At 37.3% G+C, this 10592-nt stretch overlaps 1 protein-coding gene across 2 annotated transcripts; it reads left to right on the forward strand.

The window, feature by feature from the left end:
- The first annotated feature begins 1621 nt into the window (after positions 1-1621).
- On the forward strand, positions 1622-3152 carry LOC127440516 (monocyte chemotactic protein 1B-like). Of its 2 annotated transcripts, XM_051697146.1 has the most exons (3): positions 1622-2174; positions 2334-2445; positions 2847-3152. In XM_051697146.1, exons 1-3 carry the CDS (start codon positions 2102-2104, stop codon positions 3028-3030), a joined length of 369 nt encoding a protein of 122 aa, XP_051553106.1. In that variant the 5' UTR covers positions 1622-2101; the 3' UTR covers positions 3031-3152. The 2 variants fall into 2 exon arrangements, with proteins under 2 accessions (XP_051553106.1, XP_051553105.1); XM_051697145.1 differs by having other exon boundaries at positions 1622-2445.
- The last annotated feature ends 7440 nt before the right edge of the window (positions 3153-10592 follow it).

Raw genomic sequence — 10592 nt, forward strand, 5'->3', positions numbered from 1 at the left:
AATGTCTTAGTTTCTAAAAATATTCTACATTTTTGTTTTATAATAAACAAGTAGTTTGATTCATGAAACAAACCTTTTTTATGACATTTTGGTAGCATTAAAAACGAGTCCATTCAAGTTGTATCAAAATGAAGTTGTGGTGACTCAAAACAAGCATGCACTGAGATGACTTAAGTGAAAAATATTAATTTATTCATCATACTTATTCCTTGAACATTTTAGACTGGCATTCCCCACTGAATTTTATCCTGACTTCTGAAGAACATATGATGAAATATATGATGCAGGCTCAAGTGTTGGACTGTGCTGCTTTAGGTAAGACAGTTGTTATACTTCATTATTCATACTGGCTGCCATGTTGATTGAAAAACAAATCGTACATATTCATGTTATTGATTCTTTATTATAAATATGACATGAAGACCTACTTTCTAAATATCTGTTTGTTTACTATGTTGTTTTGACACGAGTGTTGTACAGTAGCTAGCATGACCTGTAATGTCTCTTGTATGCAAAGCATGGCTTATTTGTATGGAATGCATAGCATAGCAGAAGAGAAAGTGGCTGTGAGAAAAAAGTAACGCAAAGTAACGCAAATTAAAGTAACGCTTTACTTTCCATAAGAATAACTTTTAATTAAGTTACTTTTTTAAGGAGTAGCACAATATCCTAACAAGTTACTTTTAAAAGTAATGTTACCCAACACTGGTCATTTTTTTTATTTTATTAGTTTAATGAATTACACTTGTTGTTTCTAATAGGCAGGGGCGCATTAATGCAAGGGCTTACACAGGCTGAAGCTGCCGATGTTCGCGGGAGACTCTGATATAAACACAAAGACGGTGCGCAACAATGATAGCCATCCGTGTATCGCATGTTCACAGATAACAGTCCGTTGGATGACTGGCGGTGAGCCCATGGGAATGACCTTAATGTGCCCCTGCTAACAGGGTGGAAATATAAAGGATACATTAGATCTGTAATACTGTGACATTTTGCTTGCACAATCACTGTCCTTAAACTTCTATAAAATTTTATAACATCACATATTGTATTTCCCATGTACTTCAAGAGAAGTGTTGAGACTTTTTATGTGGTTGAATTACTCTCAAAATATGATGTCATGGTTTGAATAATCATTTAATGCTATTATCATTGTAGGCTAGGTTACTGACCTACTGTACTTACAGGGTGGAAACCAATATTGGGGATACACAAAAAACATGAAGTACTCTGACAAATAATTCATGAATCGCAAGCTAATTTTAAAATATTACTTTATGACAGAGCATAGTCATGCTTCTCACCAACAAAACGTAGCTGGTGAAGCTGGCTGACCAGCATGGTATTTCTGGTGCAACTGGTTGACCAAGGTATTTGCTGGTTGAGAAATTAAGAAATCTGGTGGTGATACACCAGCATCCAAAACATCCCAAAGATCCATGCTGGTCTTTTCAGCAGGGTCATTAGGTGAATAAATAATTGTGTGCAAAAAATAGTTATCTTTTAGAAAGTGGGCTTAACTGGCACACACACACACACATACACACACACACACACACACACACACACACACACACACACACACACACACACACACCATTGTGGTTGGAGAAAATAAGCAGGCCACCATGACCTTGAAAAATCAGGAAAGGCATCAACCAAATTCATAAGTGACAACTTAGAACTAAAACTTAAGATGCATGATTTTCTTAATGCATTTACTATGCCTGTATTAGTTCTCCTTTCCATCTTTGATAAATAATTAAATACCTGAATATGCCATACCTGGACAGCTCACATATACAGAATCAGAATTGTTACACGTCCACTAAGCAAATCTCTTGGCTTATCATTATCTAATTAAATCCTTTGTCACACTTTAACTTAATGGATGCCTATACTAATAAAAACCTTTACCAGTGTTCTGGTTAGTGGCTTTGAGTGGTGTTACCCCAGTTTTCATCCTGTAGCATAAGAGTGAAGCCATGTCAGTGAGCGGAAACACCTTAAGATGTTCCATGATGTCCTCGTCAGGGCAAGCTTAAATAGACTGTGTCGTTCTTGAGGGTCACATTGCGGGTGACGACCGAGCTGGAAAATGAAGTCGCTTCTATGCTGTTTCACTGCTGTATTGCTGCTGTGGCTTCTGGTCTTCTCAATTGCATCGCAAGGTGTGTTTCACACATTCTTACCAGTGCTTGGTCAGATAAATCCTTGTATGATTATTGGATTCATTATTTATAATGATAAGCATTTTAGTAAGGTCTTTTGTTCACTTGTGATAGTTTCAAAATACCGAAACACTAATATCTTGCTTTTATCTCCAATAGAGACTATTATCAGCACAAGCTGCCTAACTACTACAGATACTAAAGTTCTTCAGAGGCTTCTGCACAGTTACACCATCCAGCGCAAACCCTTGTTCTCTGTGAAGGCTGTGAGGTGAGCACTGATTAAATGTTTTGCAGATACCTTATAGAAAAGACCACCATGATGGTCACAGCATATGCTGTGTTTTAGGATGCTGATGTGCTGCTGCTGGTTTTCTTAGCTTAATCAGCCATACTTCTTTGGTAAACCTGTTAAACCAAAAAGACTATGCTGGTTGATCAAACTGGTCAGCACCAAACAGCATAAACCAGCCTGGAACAGCAAAAAACATCATGCTAAGCTAGTCTTTACAGCAGGGTAGGCTTATATTAAGAGTTTTTAAAAACACAAAATAAAAGCACAATGAATGCTTTCATGATGTCATCGCAATTTATTTATAGTCCATGGTATATAATATACCGTTGCAAATGTAAATATAAAGTTTTGACAGCATATCCTCTTTCATTGTATAGATTTCGCACAATCAAAGGCACCACCATCTGCTCAGATCCCTCTTCACCGTGGGCCATAAAATCTATGAAGTACCTGGATGGAAAGATGAAATCTCGTAAAGGCTCGAACACCACAGCTCGTCATTCTATCACAATGGTCCCTGTGCATTTGACAACCACCAATATGACATCAGCTCAGATTTAACACATTTAAATTAATTTTTGAATGAAAATTAAGGGTATAATTGACCAGAATCATTTTGATTTTTTGTTGTTGTTTTTTTTTTTTTTTAGGAAAGTGCACTTTATTGCAAGTTGTGATGTAAATAGACTATTTATAGTACTGTATGCTTGATTTTTTTTCTCTTACAAAAAAGACATGTATTTTGTTGTAATGTACAATTCCATTTCCAAAAACGTTGGGACAGTATGAAAAATGCTAATAAAAACAAAAAGGAGTGATTTGTAAATTATATTCAACCTTTGCTATACTGAAAGCACTACAACTACACATTATATGATGTTTTTCCTTGTGAATTTAATTGTTTTTTGAAAATGTACAGTAATTTCAAATCAGATGATTGCAACATGCTCCAAAAAAGTTGGAACAGTGTTGTGTTTACCACTGTGAAACATCACCATTTATTCTAATAACACTTATTAAGCATTTGTGCACTGAAGACACACATTTGTTAAGTTTAGAAAGTGGAATTTTTTCCCCATTCATCCATTAAGTAGGTCTTTAGCTGCTCAATTGTACACGGTTTTCATTGCCAGACGGTGTGCTTAATAATGCCCCGCACCAGTGTTGTAGTACTCAAGTCTACAGTACTCAAGGACTCGGACTCGAGTACGACTTGAGTCACGATTGTGATGACTCGTTACAGACTTGAACTCTAATGACTCGGACTTGGACTCGAGCATTGGGTGCATTCTGACTTGGAGGAGAGGACTCGTTACAACCGTTAACTTTTGCGTTCTGCCCTTTTATGGCTTGAGATCACATGCATGTCATGCCATGTACCGGTTACGTGAGCATAGGGGTGGGCCTATAATCTGGTAGTCATGATAAACCGGTAGAAATTTGCCAACATTTATACATTTTGGATTATCATCTCTATCGCGGTAACACAAAATTGCCACACGAGAAATGTGTACAGCACATAACACGTACACATTATAAACACTGTTGTATAAATAGATGAAGGCGGAGGGACTGCTCGTTCCTCAAATTAATTTGAATGAGAAAATTAGAGGAGATTATGAAGGAAAATGTGCGTCCTCCATGGTGTGGGAATGGTTTGGCTTTAGAAAACATGATACAGAGCAGAAAACAGCGATTTGCAAGGTTTGTACATTGTGTATGTCGATATATCCATGTGCACATATATTCACATAGCAGAGGGACTTCAAGCTGGCACTGATGGCCTCATGTTGGCAACGGCATGTGTCCTGTCAGCCAAAGATGGGCCATGTCTGGCAATGGCGGCACTGCATACGTGACGGCAAACAACATGAGGGACAATTGTTGGCGGGAGGTGTGTGGCCCAGATCAGGCCTGTGAATCATGGGCCACAATTTAAAAGTTACATTGATTATATATATATATATTTAAATGGATCCCTAGATTTTATTCTTCTTCTTAGAAATAATAATTGTAATAAATGTTAGAATAATTGATGATCAAAAAATCAAGACATTGATTATTGTTATAAGTGTTTCGTAAGCCACCTGCATGACCCGTGTTTGTATATATTTATTTTTTTTCCATCACATTTGTTAAATATTGAAAATGTTTGATATTTATTAAAAATAGGTCATGTTTGGTCAAGATTACATTCAAAGAACACATTTTAATTCAGCAGTAATATCTGACTACAAAGTTATCATAAACTGTGCTTCTTTAGCTCAGATAACAAAAAATAAAATTAAAATTAAAATCTGACTGGTCAGTCAACATAAGTTGACTGACAGGCGATGTCTGAATCTAAAATGTGATTGGATCTCTTACCTTTAAGGCGGGACTTTCTTTTCTACATCTGGACTGTTGGCAGTTGGATGTTTAAATTTAAACTGCTGTTCCCGCCGAATGTGATTCAAAACCACACAGGCATGTGTATCTGTGTGCTTCTTTTTACTTTTTACTGCGAGGTAACTGATGTTTCTATGATAACACTGCATTGCACTGTGATATTATCCTTGTGTCTTCTTGTAAGTTGTTATTTCAGTAGTCTAAGGAAATGAGGTACGAGACCACTTTCAGAGTTTTAACACTACCAAACAAATTAATTAGCTATTAGTTTATTGCGGTGCCTGATAAAAATTTAATCAATATGTAATCATAATGAAACGGTTATCGACTGTATTATTCCGATGTAGTCTGTTGCACCCAACACTGACAATAAGTAACTTTATCTCACATCTCCAGTGATGTAATCTGTTCTAATTTACAGTGTTTTATTGTTCAGTTGCTTATCTTATTTTTAGCAGGTTCTGATAATGCAGCATTTATTTAAAATAACAAGTACAGAAATGTATATGTTTTAATATGCATCTTTGTAGTACACCAAACATTACTGTGATTATAATGATGATTCATAAATATCAGTGTTTTAAACAAAACAGTTTAGTGGTTTTTAATGTATATCTTTCATTTTCCTTCCCTGCAGGGGCTGTTTTTGGTGTCAAAGAAAATTTAAACTGAGGCAAATTGACTTAGGTATGAAGAGTAATTGGAATTACAGGAGCAACATGAAATGACAGGCATTAAACAAAGTTTAATGTAATGTACAAATGAATGTACTGTATGTGTCCACCAAACAAAATAGATGTTGTCAGTGCAGTACAAAATTAGGAAAATTCTGGAGAAGGATGGATCCCACACCATGCTAGAATATTCACAGCAAGTTAGTGCAATCTTGTAGATCCTGTTAATTTTGGCGAATCAAGCGATATCTGTATATTCATTAGTAAACATGGCATGTCCCACACGTGCAGAATCATATCTTACCTTGACATACACTATATTGCCAAAAGTATTCGCTCACCCATCCAAATAATTGAATTCAGGTGTTCCAATCACTTCCATGACCACAGGTGTATAAAATGAAGCACCTAGGCATGCAGACTGCTTCTACAAACATTTGTGAAAGAATGGGCCACTCTCAGGAGCTCAGTGAATTCCAGCATGGTACTGTGATAGGATGCCACCTGTGCAACAAGTCCAGTCGTGAAATTTCCTCGCTACTAAATATTCCACAGTCAACTGTCAGTGGTATTATAACAAAGTGGAAGCGATTGGGAATGACAGCAACTCAGCCACGAAGTGGTAGGCCACGTAAAATGACAGAGCGGGGTCAACGGATGCTGAGGTGCATAGTGCGCAGAGGTCGCCAACTTTCTGCAGAGTCAATCACTACAGACCTCCAAAGTTCATGTGGCCCTCAGATTAGCTCAAGAACAGTGCGTAGAGAACTTCATGGAATGGGTTTCCATGGCCGAGCAGCTGCATCCAAGCCATACATCACCAAGTGCAATGCAAAGCGTCGGATGCAGTGGTGTAAAGCACGCTGCCACTGGACTCTAGAGCAGTGGAGACGCGTTCTCTGGAGTGACGAATCACACTTCTCCATCTGGCAATCTGATGGACGAGTCTGGGTTTGGCGGTTGCCAGGAGAACGGTACTTGTCTGACTGCATTGTGCCAACTGTGAAGTTTGGTGGAGGGGGATTATGGTGTGGGGTTGTTTTTCAGGAGCTGGGCTTGGCCCCTTAGTTCCAGTGAAAGGAACTCTGAATGCTTCAGCATACCAAGAGATTTTGGACAATTCCATGCTCCCAACTTTGTGGGAACAGTTTGGTGATGGCCCCTTCCTGTTCCAACATGACTGCACACGAGTGCACAAAGCAAGGTCCATAAAGACATGGATGAGCGAGTTTGGTGTGGAAGAACTTGACTATCCTGCACAGAGTCCTGACCTCAACCCGATAGAGCACCTTTGGGATGAATTAGAGCAAAGACTGCGAGCCAGACCTTCTCGTCCAACATCAGTGTCTGACCTCACAAATGCGCTTCTGGAAGAATGGTCAAAAATTCCCATAAACACACTCCTAAACCTTGTGGAAAGCCTTCCCAGAAGAGTTGAAGCTGTTATAGCTGCAAAGGGTGGGCCGACGTCATATTAAACCCTATGGATTAAGAATGGGATGTCACTTAAGTTCATATGCGTCTAAAGGCAGATGAGCGAATACTTTTGGCAATATAGTGTATCATAAAGCCATACTGTATAATTTCACATGTTATGTCAGAGTTCTGTCAAATTGGTTAATCTGAAATGTTGCCTGTGCAAAACAATGGACTGTATGGGGACAGTCCTTTTTTGTAGATAATGAAAGATGGTTAAAGCTACCAGAAGATGTTGAACACAGACCCTGGGACAGAGAATTCTCCAACAGAAGTCAAACAAAGAATGTAAGTTATCTTAATTTATTTTCTGTGTGAGAAAATTTATGATATCCAACCAAAATGTAATAGTGCTTCATTAATCCGAAGAACATCCTTTTCCTGGGGAAGATGACGTCGAAAATTAATTCTCAAAAGCGAATCAAAGTAAAATATAGGTTTCTGTAGCTTTTCTGTGTTACATTTTCTGTAAACAATATAAAATCATCGCTATTATATATGCTTATCTCTCTCTGTATACAGATCACAAGAACTGCCTAGTGCACCAAACATTTTTTACTCATTTGTTCCTGACTCCCAAGGGTATTTGTTCACCCTTGAAGTCTCTCTTGGCAAAAATGAAGCCAAAAAGAAAAGTACTTTTCGGTTGCGTTTGTCTAGACTAGACAGAAAGAGAGTGAAAGGCAAATATAGACATTTCATAAATTGCTTTATATATATAAAGCAATTTATGAAATGTCTATATTTGCCTCTCACTCTCTTTCTGTCTAGTCTAATGCACTGAAGATCTTACACGCATTTGTTCCTGACTTCCAAGGTGATTTCTTTGCTAAGAAGAAACCAAAGCCAAGGAAAGTGTAAGTTTCAGTTGCTATAAGTTTGTTTTCCTATAATCAGTTTATAAACTGTCAGTTCGATTTCTCTCTCTCTCTCGTTTAGTGTGTAGACTAGAAGAACTGCCTAGTATAGTGTTTCTCAATTGGTGGGTCGCAGGTCTATTCGGGCTGGGTCATGGTTCTCCCATTGAAGATATTTCGGCGGCCGCCCAAGTGATAGCCTATTTAGGACTGCCAAGGCATATTTAATGATAATCTCGCAATCAGCTAAAGGCTTCTCATCTGCACTTTCGCACGAGTGTAACAGAACAAGCTCGCGATCATGATCTGCTCTTCTCTCTGGCGTGCGCGTGCTTCAACCGGGCTTACCCTGATAGTGCGGTGCACAGACCTCAAAACTGATGTGACAAATTTCAATTCTAGTTAGACTTTTCTAGTTTAAAGCGTTACGGAGGAATTCAAGTCAAACCTCTCAAACACTAGGCAGCCCTCACATGCCAAACAGCACTGATGAGGAAAAGAACACTGTGCTATGCGCTAATATTTTTTTCATTATACATCACCTTTATAAAATTGTTTCACTATTTAATGTGAGTAAAAGTAACTTATATTTTGACAATATGTTATAGTTTCATGTGAAATAATCTAAAGGTAGAATCTATTAGACCTCATTTTATATCAGGGTAACAAGAAAGGACACCAGGAACTGGATTCTTCAAACACAGGTAGGGAACTTTGAATTGACAACTTCTCTTGTTTACAGCTTCACAATAACTCGTCAGCTTCACAGTGAAGTTCTCGACCCAGTCTCTCTCTTTTGAGCTGGCGCTGGCATGGTCCTTTTATGCCGCTCTCTCCAATCTCACTACAATTAGAGTCATAATTTGGCTCAGGTGTATGCACCCTTACTGCTCTCTCTCTCTTGATGGACGCTCGACCACGCCCCCACTGCCACAATCAACAGTGGCAGTTGTAGTTAAAGTTTCAAGATGTGTTTCAGCTAGTATTTATTTTTTCATAAATACTATAATTTGTTGTTATTATTACTATTATTTAAGACTAGCTACACTGACCTAACCATGGTAATGAGGAGCCTTTCCTCCTGTGTAATATGTATGTTCTGTCTGAATTATGTTTGAAATTAGGAAACAAGCGGCATAATAATGGGCTCATATAAGTAAATATGCTCTTCAATTTTTAAAAGGAGGAAGAGAAAAATTGACGTCAACAACAAAAATAATGTCACTTGATGCATGTCTTTGTACTTGAAAACCATGAACAAAACTATGCAACATAAAAGAAAATGCGACCCAAGATAAATTAAATACAGGTTACGTTTTTAATATGGTGGGTCGCCACTTGATTTCCAATGTAAAATCTAGGTCCTGAAGCAAAACCAGTTGAGAACCACTGGCCTAGTGGACAGCAGATTTTTCACTCATCTCTTCCTAACTCTCAAGGGGCTGTCACCACTGATAAAAACATCTTGGCAAGACCAAGGAAAACGTAAGAATTTGTTCATTTGCGATTTATTTATTCAACCTTTAAAATGTTCTAATATTCTTTGTTCTGCAAACCACTCCAGTCACATTTATTTATTAGTGAAATAACTTTAGATAATGTTGATTTGTCAGTCATTAACACGCGACTCAATTCTTTTGAATTTGTTCACCGAAAAGATTGATCACCGATTTGTTAATTGAATGTTTTTGTAAAAAGAGTCTTTAAAGGAATGGTTACCCAAAAAGGAAAATTATCTAATTATTTACTCACGCTCATGCCATCCCAGATGTGTATGTCTTTCTGTAGGTCCATACAATGCAAGTGAATGTTGATGAGAACCTTGAAGGTCCAAAAAGGACATGGAGGCAGCATAAAAGTAATCCATATGACTCCAGTGGTTAAATCCATGTCTTCATAAGTGATATGATGTGTGTGGGTGAGAAACAGATCAATATTTATGTAAATGTTTACTGTAAATCCACACTTTCACATTTTAGTGTGGAATTCAGCCACATACTGGTTGGGGCTGGTTAAAGGTGGAGATTTATTGAATAGCATGAAATTTCGCTTGAGCCACCATCAAAGCAAATTCAGTGACATTCATCCCGTGCTCCAAACATGCCTCCCATCCACGCACACAGTCTGAAACACGCAAGTGAGGTTGAGTATTGAAGTTATCCCAGTCCCTTCATTTGTGCTCCTGTGACAGAAAAAGTGCAGATCACACCCATTACTCATTCTGGTTTCAATCGATGTCAAGTGGGTTTTTAAAATATACATCAATACCCTTTCTAAAATTCTGTTCGAATGATGTTTGTTATCAGGAAATAAACCATCCATACTGTATTTTTCTTCAGATATTTTATAGAGATTACTAAAAATACAAAGAGCCTAATTGTTTTATTTATGGATAATTTAAAAAAAAAATTATTTTACTTTTTGCATTGCTTTGAGAAGATGTTAAGTTTCTTGAGAAAAGTTATAATCATAATAATAATAACAACATCAACAATAATAAAAAGAAAAAGACAATTTGTGCACATCATAGGACTGAAATATACCATTTATTTTTTATTTTTTTACTTTGACTATGTTTGTCATGTTCAAAATAAAGAGAAAATGATATAAGATGATTTTTTCATTTATAAAGTATTTAATTCACTGACTGGATTACTCAATTACACATTGCGACATGGCTTTATATATAATACAATTTGATTGATATTTCAGAAAAATGTATCGTGAT

This window comes from Myxocyprinus asiaticus, chromosome 5 (assembly GCF_019703515.2).
Source record: "Myxocyprinus asiaticus isolate MX2 ecotype Aquarium Trade chromosome 5, UBuf_Myxa_2, whole genome shotgun sequence".
Taxonomy (NCBI): Eukaryota; Metazoa; Chordata; class Actinopteri; order Cypriniformes; family Catostomidae; genus Myxocyprinus; species Myxocyprinus asiaticus.

Excerpts from the sequence above, each read along its gene's own strand:
- LOC127440516 (XM_051697145.1), top strand. The coding sequence starts at position 2,102 with ATGAAGTCGCTTCTATGCTGTTTCACTGCTGTATTGCTGCTGTGGCTT. Across the intron at positions 2,446-2,846 it reads TTCTCTGTGAAGGCTGTGAG|ATTTCGCACAATCAAAGGCA; the intron begins GTGAGCACTGAT and ends TTCATTGTATAG.